The 19138-nt window shown below is 46.4% G+C and overlaps 1 protein-coding gene across 1 annotated transcript in view; it reads right to left on the reverse strand.

Moving 5' to 3' along the window:
- Positions 1-11566, reverse strand: part of LOC135808297 (uncharacterized) — a 56474-nt gene extending 44908 nt beyond the window's left edge. The window contains exons 1-4 of the mRNA XM_065321465.1: positions 10053-11566; positions 7390-7860; positions 6765-7031; positions 2126-2398 (exon numbers count right to left, since the gene is read on the reverse strand). Coding sequence (XP_065177537.1) covers positions 2126-2398; positions 6765-7031; positions 7390-7860; positions 10053-11253 — 2212 coding nt within the window. The 5' untranslated portion in view covers positions 11254-11566. The remainder of the gene's footprint in view (positions 1-2125; positions 2399-6764; positions 7032-7389; positions 7861-10052) is intronic.
- Positions 11567-19138: the final 7572 nt, after the last annotated feature.

Consider the following 19138-nt stretch of genomic DNA (forward strand, 5'->3'; position numbering starts at 1 on the left):
CCCCCCCCTCCAACGCACACAGGGCAACACTTTTTGAAGTGGTATGAAAAGAGAGTTCAGGAAGAAGCCCTTGCAAGAATGACAACATGAATATATCATATACATGTACAAGCCCGTGTGCAGTGGTGCAACCCACGCGCAGTCTACTTTCAGTGTCGCAAGCAGCGGCAGACCTCGCACGCACAGCAAAGACAAAAGGGGCGCTCAGACCATGTAGGGGTCAAAAAGGCAAGAAGAGGCAAGAATGAGTTTAGTTGATAGGTTTTTTATTCCATCATAGGTACGCAAGAGAAAACTAATGTCACAAGAGTAATATTTGCGCAGGGCTAAATGTGAAATTGCTCTCGCAGCTTCAGGTCAAACATAGAGACATCACATATAAGCAGGCATCTGGGTTGGAGTTTACGCCCTGCGTATGTTTTAGTGTTGAAGCGAGCGTATCTATGTCAAACGAGCTATCAGTTCCACTAGCGAGCAAGCTATCGAGCGAGCTAACGAGTTTCATCGATGTGGCAAAATATGATTTTTTAAATATTTTTTTAAGTTGGATTTTTTCAGCTGGTTCAAATTATCACCGCCGGCATTTGGGGTTGCTGCTGCTTCACTTCGGACTGCTGTTTGGTGTCGAGATATTTTTCAGCGCCGTCGTTGAGCAGCCTTTGAGTAACTAAACATCGTTTTCAAAGATTGCAAGCCCTGTTCTTCGCTGCATTGCGGGAGAAACCTTCCAAACGACTGAGCGTAACTTTCACTCGAATGGAGAGTTGACTGAAGCATATCCTGCGACACGTCAGCAGATGCGGAACAAGACATCAGTGGAGTCCACCAAAGCTGCAACGACAACTGAAACAACTCAAGTGTCGTGCAGGTATACAGTCACTGTAACTGCGAGTGATTTTCACTTTGCCTGGGACTGGACTCTCGATTGACCAGAGAGTCGTAAAATATTCTACGACTCCCCGGTCGACATATATTGCCATGTGTACGGAGTACGGTGTGCGGTGTTCGTTAGTGCCAACGAGCTGGCCGCACAAACGAGCCGAGTTTCTGGCGAGCGAGATAACGAGTACCCGGTGAGATCGTTTCAACACTAGTACATGTATGTTTCAAGTCCAGATTTATATGCCGAGATGGCTGGAATGAGGATGTCTAGGTTTGAGGCACATACAAAGATAATACATGGAGATCTAGAATGTGTCACTAAAATGTCGAACAAGGGTGCCCAAAAACTGCCAAATTACATGTTTAATTATGGGAATTTCCCTGTTCTTATTTCCCATGATTTCTTGGCGTGAACTTTTAAGGGCATCTTCGATATGAATAATGGAAGTATGGTGCCTCATTCTTCACATTGCGCTTCCTGAACCAAAACCTCACTAATTTCAACCAATTCTGAACTGGGTCAGGGGGGGGGGGGGGGGTTAACTCCTTTTCAAGATACGCACACCATTAGCTGTAAATTCCTGACTGGTGTGTTGTGTGTTACGGCCTTCACTTCAAGTCTGGCAGTGATTCGTTTTACTACATTCCTGTATGCTCTACTTCAAACTACTTTCCATTTGTGATTACACTTCTCGTACTGAGGCGTGTAGCCAGGCTGTCAAAAGGGCAGTCAAATTTAAAAGGCATACCATATACATGAAATAAAATACAACATGTGCAGGCAAGTAGGCTAAACAAGATTTTTCCCGATTTTTCAAGGCTTTGGCGGAAAGAGGGGAGGGGGACTAGGCCGCACCCTCCCCGCTACGAGCCGCATGTGCCTGGTATTACTGCTTCCCTGTTTACCAGTGTATAGTTTCTTTTTAAACGCTTGCTACAGGCGAGTAGTGGCGGCGCGTGCAAACGTTGATTGCACTTGATTTGGTCATCAACACCCTCAACAGCAGAAGCAGCAGCGGCGGCGGCGGCAGTGGCGACGGCAGGGGCAGCAGCAACACTATCACATAACGCGAAGTCTGTTTGGTGTCAAAGATCAAGAAAAGGGCATAGAGTGCCTGATATCTCCTACGATGTCAACAAGTTCAACAATACAATACAAAACCATGACCACTCCAATTACACATGCTATCTAACCAAGCGTAATTTCCTCCGCGTACAATTCGGGCACAGGGATAGCCATTACCTTTGCAGAATACTTGACGAAGCTCGGCCACAACAGAGTTGTCACTTCCGAGGATTTCCACAATGATCTGATAGGATTTACCAACTTCGAGCTCATCACATGTCACTTCTTTACGTGTCGCTCTGAACTGTTCTGACCAAACTGGTGTTGTTCCAATGCTATCATCAAGCGTGTAGCATGACACCTTGTACTTCTTGACTCTCTTTTTGTCCACTGCGGGCAAGTGAAATTTGGTTGATGTTTTAGAGGGATGGCTGATGGCAATCTCTCCAACTACCAGGACAAAACACAAAATGCACAACATAATAATTATAATGCCATTGCTTTTCAAAGCGGACACAACAAAGGGAATAGGGGAGAGAACCACACACAGAATACAAACCCATACACAAGGCCAAAACAAAAAATAGGCTTGTTTCAGGTCGGCAACCCCTCACAAAGGAGACTTGGTTGGCCGACATAACACTTTTTTGCGTAATTTGTTCGGTTCATCAATTGTTGCGTTATTGATGGACAAGAGCAATTTACAATTATATGTGTACGTGTACAGGCCTTTCCACTCAGCACAATCTAGACGAGCTCTCCATGATGGCCCCAGGATCGAGCAGCTTGGAGACGGTTTACTCACGCGACGTAGCGCGCGTGGGGGTGCCAACAATCTTTAGCCGAGGAACACCAGCGGAACCAGGTGTTGTACAGAAACATTATACCTATTGTGTCAATGCATATTGTACGCGATCTATCACATATTTTTTCCGAGATAATTATTTTATTTTATTGTACGTGTACATGCCGTATTTCCGCGAATATAAAGCCATGGCGTTATATCCGAATATAAGGCCACCCTCACTTATAAAGCCATGGCGTTATAAGTGAACAAAATTCAATGTGGAGGAAGTTGCATCAGGCTTTTTAAAGGTGAGTTCAATTCTTTCAGTGAACCTACAGTAGCGGTGATTCTCTCTGCATGTACCCATCCCCACTGTCACATGCCATACCGCCACCGCACCTTCACACAAGTTTGTATGCCACCTTGTACACAATAGGTTCACAATTTGAAATTTTCAGGGAAAATTGAAAGTACATGGATGCTCGACATAAACGTGCAACGGCACCGTACGAGTACTCGAAGTTCATACTCTGCCGATTTTTTGCATGTACGCGTCTCTCACTTTTAGCGCTATGACGTTAAAACTGAGGCTATTTTCTCCAAAAATTTGGTCCAAACGTGACAGCGATGTTTCACCTACAACGCCATGGCTTTACATGCGAGGAAATGCGGTATACATCGTGTACTTGTACTTGTACATGTATCATGGTATCGAACAGCTGACAGACTGTTCTTGCACGGCCTGTCGTGTATTCCTGTCGTCCTAGATCCTGATAGTGAAAGCTACTGGATGCATGCACGGCACAGTGCAAATGACCGGTTTCGCCAGCTACTAGTACTACTACCGTAAAGTACCGCAAGAGCACCCCACCATCTCATCCACTCATGGCCGTGTTGTGGAGGTGATGTCCTGTCTGTAGGTCAGACGACGCTTACCTTGTACACACATTGCACGTTGTGCAGTCAATCCGTACTCAATTTACCTTCAAGCAGATGCGAGCTCCGCACAAGAGCGTGCGAAGTGTGACCTTAGTCCACTAAAGCCTAGTTCACATTCGACGGGCGCAACAGGACGCGACGTAAGGATCGACTCTAAGCAACGGGACTGTCTGACGGCGTCCAATGTGAGCACCAGGAACGGGAACGCAACCGTACTACCGTACCGATCGGGAAGCGAGAGGAAGAGTGATCAGTTCCACTTTTCATACCGTAGACGGGGACGCAAGCGTACAAAACGGCTGCATTTTGAGTGTGAACAGGAGACGGCGGCGTGCGCCGACTACTCCCAATTCGTGCTTGGAAATGTTTAGCACTTAACACTGCGCTTCACATGATAACTCACAGAATGGCTACCACACCTTGGGTTGAATTTTGGCAAGATAAGATCTGATGGTACTTATGGCATTTTAGGACAGTTCAGGGGCATGACAGACGAACTGTTGTATTATTTCCTGAGGCTACGATTTGAATAGCACAACCTTCAGGGATACTTTTTGCTCTTCATGGAAAACTGGTATTGTGAACTTGATTCCGCTGCATTCAAGGTGAAATCATTTTAAAAAGAAGTCCGATGAACAAGAAATTAGGTCCGAAAGTCACCCCGTCACGGACCGTGCGCTATGACTCGCGCCGTTCGCTGTTGAACAACACAACGACTGCAGCATGACGTGTCGTACGAAGCGTACAAGATGTTACAGCTCACCCCAGCCCTTACGTCCCGTACCGTCAGCGTTGCATCGAATGTGAACTAGGCTTAAAGTTCTCACACCGTACAAACTTAGTATCACTCTGCCATGCGATTTCCCTTCCCTTGGCTGTAAAATCAAGGTGGGGCGCTCTCGCGGTATTTCATAGTACAGTGTATACTGTGGATGCATGCATGCACCTTCTGTGTACATTTGGGACCAGGCCATGCGATAAGAAATCATGGATGTTCGGACATAATGTCCTGACACTTCTTCAATTGTTCGGACATGCCCGAACATACCAGTTTGCCACACATGTCTTTAAAAGCTAACGTTTTCAAATTTCTCGACCCAACGATGCACTGTTGTGGGCATGGAAATCCAGTCGAATGACCGGGGCCGGCGCCCTCAGCACGTACAGAACGTTGCAGGCAGTGCACGTGTTGATCCGATGCGACCAGCGCACTGCAGCGCATACTAGTAGTGTCTGCTCTTACCGCTTACTCCCGCCGCCACGGCTGCATGGCCAGCGCCCTGGGGCCGCTAGACGTGCGACCGGATTTCCTCGTCCAAGACAGTAGGACTCTGAGAAATGTTTGGAAAAATAAATTCCTCAGCGAACCGTACACAAATCTTGCATCTGCAATTGTAAAAGCACTTCACCACTGGGCGATCGTCTTTGCATCTCTCATATCCAATCCAAAAAATTCACGGTTCGCGTAAGACTCGGTTTATCTATATAGAGCCCAATCAAATGGATGTCAAAATGTCCTTGTCGCGCTCAGCAGTCCACTTGTCACAAGTGGCCACACACACAGCGTGGAACTTCTTGCCAAGAGGAGCGCCATCGTGGCCACCTTTTCTCTTGCCTAAACTCGCCATTTCTGATTGCAGCACAAGCGCGTGCACCACAACTGTACAAGGAATCGGTTTTTATAAGGCTGAAACGATCGTGGATTTTCATTTTATGATTGTTTTTTGCCTCGGAATCATCGGACGTGACGCTTTGTCTGTCGCACGGTTATTTCGCCCGGTCAACGGCCGACAACGATCGGAATATGTCTGATGTCCGACCATTCTTTCATGGACTAGGGACCAAAATTTTGTTCAGAAATTGGGGGGAAATGGCCCGGTCATCCGACCCGAAACAATGTCATTGTCTATTTTGGCCTAATACTGAGTCGGCAAAGATATGCGGATCTGCTAGGGACCTGTATATCTAGCAAAGACCCTAGCTTCTTCAGTCGGAATGGATCCCATTAATTCCACTAGACAGGACCGGTGGAAGCAGTTTTTCATTGGTCCAGCCATACTGTAGCCTCCCATACTTCGTGTATTCTATTGAGGGCACATCAATACACATGACCCCTAGCAGTAAACACACGTTGGTGGCCACAAAGTTGGTCCGGCCATCAGTGGACTGACCAACTGGACCGATTCCGCCGGGCCTGCTAAACATGGGCACGATAAGGGCTGTTGCTCTGATGCCCTGGGAAGAGCCAACTCTTCAAGAATCCTTGGGGATCCTATTTACCACTTCGGCATGGCTTTGCGTTTCACTTTTAAAAAGCCCCTGGCAATTGTTTTTAGCTGCTCACAAGTCGAGCTGCATTTGGAGGCTTTTCATCATGCTGATTGACTCAAATTTGCACATGTTCCCTTGTGGAATTTTCAAGAGTTTGCAGCAATAAATCAGAACTCAACGATCGTGGAACATTAAATCGCCGGAGCAGGACGCAGTGGCACGCATTCGGAGAATACTTCGTACCTCTGCTGCTCTCTATTGCTGGAGACACGGTATCCTGGCCATCACAGCCATTCTCATTCTCTTCCTTTCATGGGAATTTTCCATGAAGCTCAAGATTGTTTAGATAGAGCGACTAGAACCGAAGTTGTGACCCAAGGAAAAAATCAGAATGTTCATAATCAATTTCACTCGGGTACTGAGCCGTGGATAGTTGCTTCATAACTCGTTCCCATGTGATTTCTTCTATTTTTATTATAATTGATTTCGTTCTAGTATAGCGGCCGCTGCAGCACTTCCACCTGTTTTCACATCCGTCTGAACATGGCCTAAGGAAGTTCTTCCAGTTTAATTCATGACTGAGTGTAAAACTTAGTAACCTGCTTTCAAACTTGAGCTAATAGTGAGTTCTCTGCGCTAGAACTTCACACCTGAAAGAATGTAAAACACAATTTTGTACACATGCAGTATTCCTTGCGGTCTGAATAGACGATGCAATCCGGTTCACTTTTACCTTAGCATGCAGCACGCAGTATGGAGTTCTAGTCCCGCTCCATACCCAAATACCTGCCTAAAAACTGGTTATCAGTGAACACTCACTTTGCAAGAAAGTCAAGTCCGTTGGCTTCTGGCTGGATCCAGCCAAGTGCAGTGAGATGTGGTAGGTAGCACCTGGTCGAAGACCAGTTAGCGCATACTGCTGTTCTATTGTTGAAATGGTTTCCTTGGAGTGCAGTTCCAATGGCGCCTTCGAACTTTGGTCCGTCAACTCACCAACCTTTATTTCCCATTCACCACTATTGCGTATCTTAGTCGGCCCGGGCAATATAAGCACAGCACTTGTTGTAGACAGTTGCCTCATGTCCACTGGAGGATCACATAAAAGCAAACATATGCAGGAAGTAGGGGTGAAACGATTACCGATTTTCACTGCACATAATCTTCAATCGCCATATTATGTATCTACTGGCTCATCTGGTGCTCAGAATGGCCATGGAAAACTGATTGCATGTATCCGGCCGTAGAGACGAGAGAAAGATACTCAACCAAATAAGGAATGCCTAACACCATGAGGTGGAGCCTCCCATAGAAATTAATAGAGGAAATACAAGAGATCTGGCAACGAAGGGCACTCCAACTATGCTTGTTCTTGATTGGTAACTTAGGTATAGCGAACGCATAGAAAGACATTGCCATCCACTATCAATGTTCTTTGGATACTAACCTTGTGGCGCGAATATGCCAGTACGGTGCAGTATTTGCTTTGTGCTGAACTGGTTCACACCTCCAACGTTGACTGGGCTTGCAAAACGTCCTGGGTCAGGCAATGCATCCTCTCTTGATAGGCTAGATGATGCCAGTGAAGTTTCAGGTGACGTCATGCCTGTGCCTTCATCCAGCGATGCTGTGGCTAAGCTCTGAGTTATCCGCTCAGGCACATTGATAATTGGTGTTGCTGTCTTTGGTGTTGGTCGATCTCGAGCCACTGGAACAGCAGCGAGGAAGCCAGGATTTACAAAGCCCTGTTTTCCAGTTGGAAGATGTGTGACATACCAACGATCATGGGTGTTTATTTGAAGAAGAACGACCTGATCATTGCAGTTAGCTCTAAGATCCTCACCTGCATCGTCGCCTACCGTGTCTCTGATGACTGTTAGCATAGAGCCGATAACTGGTACAGGCATATTCGGTTCACCTGAGGAATCATAGACACAGTCAAGCATTTGGACAGAGCGGCTCAAAGGCATTGTGTTGTAAGGTTGAGACGAGCTCTTTCTGCCCGCACACGAAAATACATGAAATCAACAAAAAGCATTGGACCACGCAAAACTGTGTGATCAACAACGGAATCCGCAAGCAATAGTTTCGCTGAGCACCCCAGCTGGGGAACTGTCCCATATCAGTACATGTATTCCCTTTTAGGATCTTCTACGGGCCAGCAAAGGTGCATGTATAACACATGTGTGGATAAGCCAAATAGACTGGATGGCTTCCACAATGTACAATTGAAGAGCTTAGATGCAAGACCTGATAATCGCCAAATTGGGCAAGTTGAAATGTTTGTTACGAAATTGGCTTTCACTAAGTTCCGTACCATGGAGTAGTGGTCTACCAGCAAAATCACACTCGGGTAATTGAGGAAGCTGGAGTATTAGCATAACTCAGGCGCGTACGCAGGGTCACCTCTGGGGGGGGGTCCAACCGAATCACAAACAATTTAAAGCCCTAGGAATTTTTTTCGTGTTCCTTGGCTCATAACTTCAGTTCTACTCACTCAATCTTCATAATCTTGGGCTACCTCGAAGTGGAATTGAGAGGTATCCGGGAGAGGAAGAGAATGAGATCAACCATGATAGCAACTCTAGCACTGTACACATTGTACACATTGTACACATTGTACACATTGTACACATTGTACATGTATCCAGTGCTAGAGTGCAGCGATGGTGGGAAAATTGCCCCAAAAGGCCCAAACGCGTCCTGCTCCAGCTATTGTTTTCGTCGATCGCAGAGTTTCGATTTTTTTTCGCTGTGTACTCTTCAGTTTATCACAAGTGAAACCCGTGTGAATTTGAGCAAGTCAGGGTGACAAATAGTCTCAAAATCTCGATACTCAAGTCTCACTGCGTGCTTTCGAAATTGCCGAGATCGCAGCTCAACTTACGAATGATTTATCTCAAGAACCATTGCTCGCAGCGCTTCGCGAATTGTTTCTACCGACAGCTGACAGTTTTCTATTTGACCTGGATATTAGGATCTTTGGATTTGATCGAGATTTGACTGAGCTAAGATCTGTTGAAGTGTTGCATTCTTGTCAAATCGATCGCTCGCCCTACCAAAAAGTGCCCGACACCGTTGCTCGTTTGGAACATTTGGGGGGTTTCCGGGCAACGCCCCCCCCCCCCCCCCACCCTGCGTACGCGCCTGATAACGGAGAGAAATGTGTTATAATCGCCCTAGAACAGCCGAAAATGTCCACCTCTTCCGTGGTATTGGCTGAATTGCTCTCCTTGTTCATTGGGCGCTTTTGATTGCACAATCACACATTCTGTAACCAGGTTTCGAATGAACAGAATGAACGGATTATGGCCATGTAAACGAACGACTACACGTGAAAATCGTAAAAGGGGATCACGTGGGATCCCGTACACCCTTGCGCGCAGCTGCGCACGTGGACCTACCATGGCGTGTACGTCGAGTGCGTCAATTCTGGCGGGAGGATTAGCGCATTTCCGTCCTCTCTTCAGAATTGACGGAATTCACGGAATTGGATTCTGTCGATTCTGACGACGGAATTTGTGTAATCAAATGGTGCATCCACCATAACTAATTCTAGAATTGACCAAAATGTGTGTAATCGAACGCTCCCAATGAGTGCCTTTCAGCTTCTTTCAGCCCACTAAAAGGTTGACTGAATTCCGGCAGACACACTCAACTGCAGCGCCTTTATCATGTAATGCCATGAAACTCTGAGTCACAACGGAATTAATTTGCTCTTGCAGAACCAAAGCATATTGCCTCTGTTGATCATGTAATGTTATTTCATTAAGTTACCCGCACACTAGTCTGTGTGCTATGTGTGCGGGTGCAGTGAGGACTGCATCTCACCAGCCTGTGCAGTTTCACAGGAAAAATGAGTTTCGCAGTCTGAAGAAATGCCGAATAACCGCTCCTTGGATAACGACAATGTCAGACCTTAGCGGTAGAGCATAAATTTTGGCTTTAGCGAAGGTCCCTGGTTTGAGTCCCGGTGGTGACAGTCAACGCAAAGCAAATGGTCTCTTTGTAGAAAATTCCGTATCTCAAGGAGCCACCAACGGAACTTTTCCCTTCACAAATTAATCCCTCGACTAATGAATATTTAAAGTTTTCTTTACTTTCACTCACCGCTATTGGCTGTTGTCGGCGTGATCATTGGCTGATCAGCAAGTCCATGGTCCAGGGATTGAGGCATTGCATCAGCACTAGACTCGACTTTCTCCTCCTCTTCCTCCGAGTCACCTTTCTTTTCCTTCTTGCTCCTTTTCGACTTTTTACTCTTCTTCTTCTTGCTAGGTGTCTCGTCCAAGCTTGGCTTTGCTACCTCAAGTGGAGTGAGGTACTGTTTGTGGATGTAGAACTTAGCAGGTCTTCCGCTACTAGTAGTGCCGGGGATCTGCACTTGTACCCACATTGCCCATTCAGACTTTGGAACGTCCGCCTTCTTTGCCTTCTTCTTGAATGTGTCCACACCACTTGCATCTTGGAGATATTGGACGTGTGTTCCTTTTTCCATTCGAAAAGTGCTTTCTTCATAGTGAGTAGTTGTGACAGTGACAACGAAGGTGGCTGCAGATGAAGAGTCAGCTGGCGAGATTTCGGCAACGTGACTGGCCTTTACTTGTCCGTTTTTCTCAGGTGCGTCCGATTTTGGATTTTTTGCAGAAGTTGCTTTCTGCTTAGGCTTAGCAGCAGCGTCTCCTGGTGCGTCCGTAGCGGCATCTCCATGAGCGCCGGCAACAGCATCTCCGGGGTTGTCCAGAGTAGCATCTCCGGGATTCTTTGCAACATTAGGCACCTCGCTGTTGACCTGAGACAGCTTTCGTCTGTCAGCAAACCGAACAAATGGCTCAGCATCACCTGTGCAACATTCTATTGTGACCCAGTACTGCCACTCGTGTTCGGGGATCCTGGCTTTCGTCGCCTTTTCTCTGAATGATTTGGCGTGGGAAGCATCGCCTAGGATTCGGATTCCGGTGCCTTTTGCTACCTGGAATTGCACTTGCTTGTGGCGGATGGCTTCTGCAACCACACACGGTGCTTCTTCCACAGCTTCCCCTAGATTTCGACGGTCAGCATAGCGTGTCTCCTTCGTTCCCGTCGAGTCAAAATATTCGACTTTCACCCAGTGTTGCCACGCACTCTCATTCAGTCTCTCCTTCCTTGCAGCGCCCTTGAACGTGTTGGAAGACCTCCCGGCCTTTACCGCTCGAACCAGCGTTCCTGCGACAACGTTTAGTTGCTTTTGTGTGAACACAGTAGTGCAGAGAACAGGCCGGAGGCCCGGCGCTATTTCTGCGCCTGCGCGGCTTGATCGCCTCGGAGGCATATTGGATGATCTTTGCACTCAACGGCGCGTCGATCTACAGAATCTGGTGCAGTGAGCTCACTGTGCGCACGCAGTGCAGGCACATCTACTCTTGTCCACCAACTTGAAACATGGCATAGCGCCAAGGAAAGGAGCCATTCCCATGGGTCATATCAAGCACGCACATGCACAGACAGACTAAGTTTTCCTCAACGACTCTGTGCCGGCCACACTGTGCCCTCCTCCTAGCCTTGGTCGATTAGATCACTTTTCACGACTTTCGTGTACTACATGAATTTGCTTTGCAAACCTTCCCCAAGGAGGATTGAAGACAAATGATAGGGTTAGCAGCGCGGGCCTCGGTAAAATACAGCCTGAAACGGGAACTAGCATTTCAGAATCTCACAAGCGTCACAAGCGTCAGCTGCACGAAGGCCCCGGACTGGCGGGCAGAGAGCTACCGCCAGTACCGGGTGCTTGCAGGAAATCGTGCAAACTGAGAGCATTACACATGTACGTGTACTGTACTTGAAAACTAGTTTATTCACAACACCATGTACATGTACCAATCGCAATGAGTCCTCACTACCAACTCACTATAAAGATTCGGCTCCGTGTTGTCAGCGCCACTTCTCACGTATTTTATAAATAGCTACAGTGCGTCATTGGTCACGGAAATGCTACACATATGTGCTGACCGCAAACCGCGTAGCACACGACATTCAGCTTGCAATGACACAATTTATCACAAAGCTGTCGTCGCTAAAACTAATTATTAGTAATTATTAGTACTTGTAGATATTTCCATTTTTCAGGATCCCTGTGGGGCAACACTGAGTATGTGGAGGTGTCGGTGGCAGTGGAAGGCCAGGTAGGGGTCTGACATGGAGCCACGTCTTGCACGAACTAGAAGTACCAAGAGGTACCAGTAGAGAGGATGGCAGGTAGTCAACATGGTGCGTGAGTGGTGAACTTCGGCGGCTTGACTATTGAGGGTCCGGAACCTAGACACAATCGACAATCATCAGAAACACTGCATGTACAATGTAGTCAGTTTTTCACTGTTCTCTGATAATCATCAAAACGACGTTACCATGGCTACGAAGAAAACTGAAGAACACTAAAGAATACCCAAGAATCACGTCTCTGGATCCTATGCCTATGGCTATGCACATATTTCATTTCACAATAATTATTAGGACAAGGGGGTTTGTCAACTTTAACTGACAACCGCGTACTGCTCTATTCAGGTGCTATTCACAATCGTCACATGCCGACATGCACTGGACGAAAGTGATGTCGAAAAATTATGACGTTTCGGGTAGGTACCGGTGGATTATGCCGGCGTAAGTTATAAAAATTGAGGTACACATGTACATGTAGTTGATTTGGTCATGTTGGAAGGAGAGGTGGAACTACGGGAGAGATGAGCTGATTATTCGCAGGGTGAGGGTAACATCGGTTGGACGAGTATGACGATTACGAAGATAGTTCAACATGATAATAATTTTCAAAGGTAACTCAAACTAATTTGGCAATGAAAAAATCTTTTTACAAAAGAAGTCAACTAAAGAATAGAAGAAGTAATGTTTTCTCTTTTCCATGTTGATCATCTCTAGTATGCATAGTCACCTTGGTATGGGGATACTCATGTACATGTACATAAACATGCATGTATTATGTTGTACTTTGTGGCCACTTGCAAGTACGAAAAAGGCACAATTTTCCGAACTTTGATGCACCATTATAAGTACAACAAATTGAATACACGTACATGTATGCATCCCCGCGTGCCAAAGCATAATATGAGGATTTTGCGAGCATAATCACCGTGCGAATCCATGAAAGCATAATTTCAAGATCTCGCGAGCATAATCCGCAGGAGCCTAGTTTCGGGCCAGTAACTCATCGTCAGAACAATTATTTACAACTGGCGAACCTGGCCTTTTTTCGCCCCTTGTGCGATGTTTTTTTTTCTTGGTACTTTTTTCTGTGCAATGGACTGTGATTAAAACAGAAACAGAAAATAATAAGGCACCCATTTTGATAGTCCAGGGGATGGCCCACGCCTGGTAAAGAGAATAAACTAGAGAAAAGGAAAGACGGATATTTCACAGGAAGTACATGTACAATGGGGACACAGTGTAAGTAGTTAGTTCTCACAACGCCAAGCCACACTGCGCAACAGCCAAAGCTGCTGACCGGTTCTGATCAACGGCAGAGGAAGAGGCTGAACGTCGATGACCATGAATGGCATTGGCAGCTGCTCGGACGAGGGCAAAGCCCAACCTCACCCGAAGAAAGGCAATCGCCGACGAGAAAGACTCTCCTGTCTTCTCCGATACCATGGACGCAACCCTGCGGTAGAGAGCCTTCGCTACTTTGCCTTGCCCGCCAGTGCAACTGAGCACGCAGTGGACAAATGACGCATGCTCGATGTGCAAAACTCGTGCTTCGTAGCTGCGATGCTTCTCCTTCTCGTGTCTGGCATAGACGGACGCCAGGGAGGCGGGGTTTCGGTTTGAACGAGCATAAGGGTGTACGATGGTGGCATCTCGCATCTTGGATGATCTTTGCACTCAACGGCGCGTAGATCTACAGAATCTGGTGAGTTCACTGTACACACGCTGTGCAGGCATACATGTATCTACCTACTACAGTCATGTACTTACCGGTACTAGGGTTTCCCCAAATCGGCCGAAAACGAGACTTATCGAAAAATCGCTAACCTGTCCGCCGATTTTGGAGGGTTTATTTGAGAATCGCGGAAAATCTACCAATTATGTTGTTGCAAAGTGCAATGCATGCCTTGTGTGGTCTGTCCTGCTGTATGGAGCTGAGAGTTGGACTCTGCGGAAGACAGATGAACGACGAATACAGGCAGCAGAAATGTGGTGCTACCGACGTCTGCTCAGAGTATCCTGGATGGAGAAGCGCACAAATGACAGTATCCTGGTGGAGTTGGGAGTACAGAGACAGCTGCTAGCCAGGGTCAAGATACGCAAACTGACCTATTTCGGGCACACATGCCGCCCATCTGGCTGCGAGCTTGTACGTGACGTGATGTTTGGTGTCGTGGATGGTAAGAGAAAGCGTGGTCGTCCGAAGATTTCCTTTGCTGACAACATCGTTTCGTGGACTGGTATGTCTCTGCATGAGAATTGCCAGTTGGCATCTGACAGAGATGCCTGGCAGTCGCACTGTGCATTATATCTACTGCTTACACAGCTGCATAATGCCGTTTATTATTATTATTTTTTAAATTTTACTTTTATTATTTATTCGGCAACGCAGATGATGATGATGATGATGATGAAAGTGCGTTTACGAACGAATGGTGTTTACTGCATGCCAGCATGACCGCTGCGAGCTCTCTACTTCACCGTCTTCAGTACTTGTACTGCTAGTGTGATGAGGTCGTGTGAGTCATGCCCGTTGACCTCCTCTGGAGCAAACATTGGCCATTAGTAGGCATTAGGAAGATCGTTACTTATACTTACTAGTACAATACTGCACTACAACTTACTGTTGTGGCCAGTTCCATCTAGCAGAGCAGTATTTCCAATATCACACCAATTTTGAAGCCAATGTGCCAACAATTTTTTTAGCCGATTTTCCAGTATATTCCAATTTTGCACCCGAATCTGATGTAATTTTGAGCCAAGCGAAAAAGCCGAATAGGCGAAATAAACGGGCCGATTTGGGGAAAGCCTCTACTCTTGTCCACCAACTTGAAAGTTAAAACATGTAATCGCGCCAAGGAAAGGAACCATTCCCATGCGTCATATCACGCACACACATGCAGAGACGGTCTCCCTCAACGACTCTGTGCCGGCCACACTGTGCACTCCTCCTAGCCTTGGTCGATTAGATCACTTTTCACGACTTTCGTGTACTACATGAATTTGCTTTGCAAACCTTCCCCAAGGAGGATTGAAGACAAATGATAGGGTTAGCAGCGTGGGCCTCGGTAAAATACAGCCTGAAACGAGAACTAGCATTTCAGAATCTCACAAGCGTCACAAGCGTCACCAAAGGCCCTGGACTGGGGGACAGAGAGCTACAGGGTGCTTGCAGGAAATCGTGCAAACTGAGTACTTACATGTACATGTAAATATACTTGAAAACAAGTTTATTCACAACATCATGTACCAATCGCAATGAGTCCTTACTACCAACTCGTTCACATCACTGTAAAGATTCGGCTCCGTGTTGTCAGCGCCACTTGACACGTATTTTAAAAATGGCTACAGTGCGTCATTGGTCACGGAAAATGCTACACATATGTGCTGACCGCAAACCGCGTAGCACACGACATTCAGCTTGCAATGACACAAAGCTGTCGTCGCTAAAACTAATTATTAGTAATTATTAGTACTTGTAGATATTTCCATTTTTCAGGATCCCTGTGGGGCAACACTGAGTATGTGGAGGTGTCGGTGGTAGTGGAAGGCCAGGTAGGGGTCTGACATGGAGCCACGTCTTGCACGAACTAGAACTAAGTAGAAGTACCAGTAGAGAGGATGGCAGGTAGCCAACATGATGCGTGAGTGGTGAACTTCGGCGGCTTGACTAGAGGGTCCGGAACCTAGACACAATCGACAATCATCAGAAACACTGCATGTACAATGTAGTCAGTTTTTCACTGTTCTCTGATAATCATCAAAACGACGTTACCATGGCTACGAAGAAAACTGAAGAACACTAAAGAATACCCAAGAATCACGTCTCTGGATCCTATGCCTATGGCTATGCACATATTTCATTTCACAATAATTATTAGGACAAGGGGGTTTGTCAACTGACAACCGCGTACCGCTCTATTCAGGTGCTATTCACAACCGTCACATGCCGACATGCACTGGACGAAAGTGATGTCGAAAAATTATGACGTTTCGGGTAGGTACCGGTGGATTATGCCGGCGTAAGTTATAAAAATTGAGGTACACATGTACATGTAGTTGATTTGGTCATGTTGGAAGGAGAGGTGGAACTACGGGAGAGATGAGCTGATTATTCGCAGGGTGAGGGTAACATCGGTTGGACGAGTATGACGATTACGAAGATAGTTCAACATGATATTAATTTTCAAAGGTAACTCAAACTAATTTGGCAATGAAAAAATCTTTTTACAAAAGAAGTCAACTAAAGAATAGAAGAAGTAATGTTTTCTCTTTTCCATGTTGATCATCTCTAGTATGCATGGCCACCTTGGTATGGGGATACTCATGTACATGTACATGTACATGCATGCATTATGTTGTACTTTGTGGCCACTTGCAAGTACGAAAAAGGCACAATTTTCCGAACTTTGATGCCCCATAAGTACAACAAATTGAATACACGTACATCTATGTATCCCCGCGTGCCAAAGCATAATAACTATGAGGATTTTGCGAGCATAATCACCGTGCGAATCCATGAAAGCATAATTTCAAGATCTCGCGAGCATAATCCGCCGGAGCCTAGTTTCAGGCCAGTAACTCATCGTCAGAACAATTATTTACAAGGGGCGAACCTGGCCTTTTTTCGCCCCTTGTGCGATGGTTTTTTTTCTTGGTACTTTTTTCTGTGCAATGGACTGTGATTAAAACAGAAACAGAAAATAATAAGGCACCCATTTTGATAGTCCAGGGGATGGCCCACGCCTGGTAAAGAGAATAAAATAGAGAAAAGAAAAGACGGATATTTCACAGGAAGTACATGTACAAAGGGGACATGGTGTAAGTAGTTAGTTCTCACAACGCCAAGCCACACTGCGCAACAGCCAAAGCTGCTGACCGGTTCTGATCAACTGCAGAGGAAGAGGCTGAAAGTCGATGACCACGAATGGCAGCGGCAGCTGCTCGGACGAGGGCAAAGCCCAACCTCACGCGAAGAAAGGCAATCACCGACGAGAAAGACTCTCCTGTCTTCTCCGATACCATGGACGCAACCCTGCGGTAGAGAGCCTTCGCTGCTTTGCCTTGCCCGCCAGTGCAACTGAGGACGACGTGGACAATGACGCATGCTCGATGTGCAAAACTCGTGCTTCGTAGCTGCGTTGCTTCTCTTTCTCGTGTCTGGCATAGACGGACGCTAGGGAGGCGGGGTTTCGGTTTGAACGAGCATCTTGCATCTTGGATGATCTTTGCACTCAACGGCGCGTAGATCTACAGAATCTAGTAATAGTGAGTTCACAGTACACACGCTGTGCAGGCATATTCTACTACTTACTAGGGTTTCCCCAAATCGGCCGGCCGAAAACGAGACTTATCGAAAAATCGCTAATCTGTTCGCCGATTTTGGAGGGTTTCTTTGAGAATCGCCGAAAATCTACCAATTATGTTGTTGCAAAGTGCGTTTACGAACGAATGGTGTTTACTGCATGCCAGCATGACCGCTGCGAGCTCTCTACTTCAGTCTTCAGTACATGTACAATTGTAGTTGTAGTGCAGTGCTAGTGTGATGAGGTCGTGTGAGTCATGCCCGTTGACCTCCTCTGGAGCAAACATTGGCCATTAGGAAGATCGTTACTACTACTTACCAGTAAAATACTGCACCACAACTTACGGTTGTGGCCAGTTCCATCTAGCAGAGCGGTATTTCCAATATCTCACAAATTTTGAAAGCCGATTTTCCAGTATATTCCAATTTTGCAGCCGAATCTGATGTAATTTTGAGCCAAGCGAAAAGCCGAATAGGCGAAATAAACGGGCCAATTTGGGGAAAGCCTCTACTCTTGTCCACCAACTTTAAAGTTGAAACACGCGACTTTAAATAAAATTCAACAACAACATGTCATCGCGCCAAGGAAAGGAACCATTCCCATGCGTCATAATTATCACGCACACACATGCAGAGACGGTCTTCCTCAACGACTCTGTGCTGGCCACACTGTGCCCTCCTCCTAGCCTTGGTCGATTAGATCACTTTTCACGACTTTCGTGTACTACATGAATTCGCTTTGTAAACCTTCCCCAAGGAGGATTGAAGACAAATGATAGGGTTAGCAGCGTGGGCCTCGGTAAAATACAGCCTGAAACGGGAACTAGCATTTCAGAATCTCACAAGCGTCACAAGCGTCACCAAAGGCCCTGGACTGGGGGACAGAGAGCTACAGGGTGCTTGCAGGAAATCGTGCAAACTGAGTACTTACATGTACATGTAAATGTACTTGAAAACAAGTTTATTCACAACATCATGTACCAATCGCAATGAGTCCTTACTACCAACTCGTTCACATCACTGTAAAGATTCGGCTCCGTGTTGTCAGCGCCACTTGACACGTATTTAAAAAATGGCTACAGTGCGTCATTGGTCACGGAAAATGCTACACATATGTGCTGACCGCAAACCGCGTAGCACACGACATTCAGCTTGCAATGACACAAAGCTGTCGTCGCTGAAACTAATTATTAGTAATTATTAGTACTTGTAGATATTTCCATTTTTCAGGATCCCTGTGGGGCAACACTGAGTATGTGTGGAGGTGTCGGTGGTAGTGGAAGGCCAGGTAGGGGTCTGACATGGAGCCACGTCTTGCACGAACTAGAACTAAGTAGAAGTACCAGTAGAGGGGATGGCAGGTAGTCGTCAACATGATGCATGAGTGGTGAACTATTACTTCGGCGGCTTGACTACTGACGGTCCGGAACCTAGACACAATCGACAATCATCAGAAACACTACAATGTACAATGTAGTCAGCTTTTCACTGTTCTCTGATAATCATCAAAACGACGTTACCATGGCTACGAAGAAAACTGAAGAACACTAAAGAATACCCAAGAATCACGTCTCTGGTCGTCTGGATCCTATGGCTATGCAAATATTTCATTTTCACAATAATTATTAGGACAAGGGGGGCTGTCGACTGACAACCGCGTACCGCTCTATTCAGTTGCTATTCACAATCGCCACATGCA

The sequence above is a fragment of the Sycon ciliatum genome, chromosome 2 (genome assembly GCF_964019385.1).
Source record: "Sycon ciliatum chromosome 2, ocSycCili1.1, whole genome shotgun sequence".
Lineage (NCBI taxonomy): Eukaryota > Metazoa > Porifera > Calcarea > Leucosolenida > Sycettidae > Sycon > Sycon ciliatum.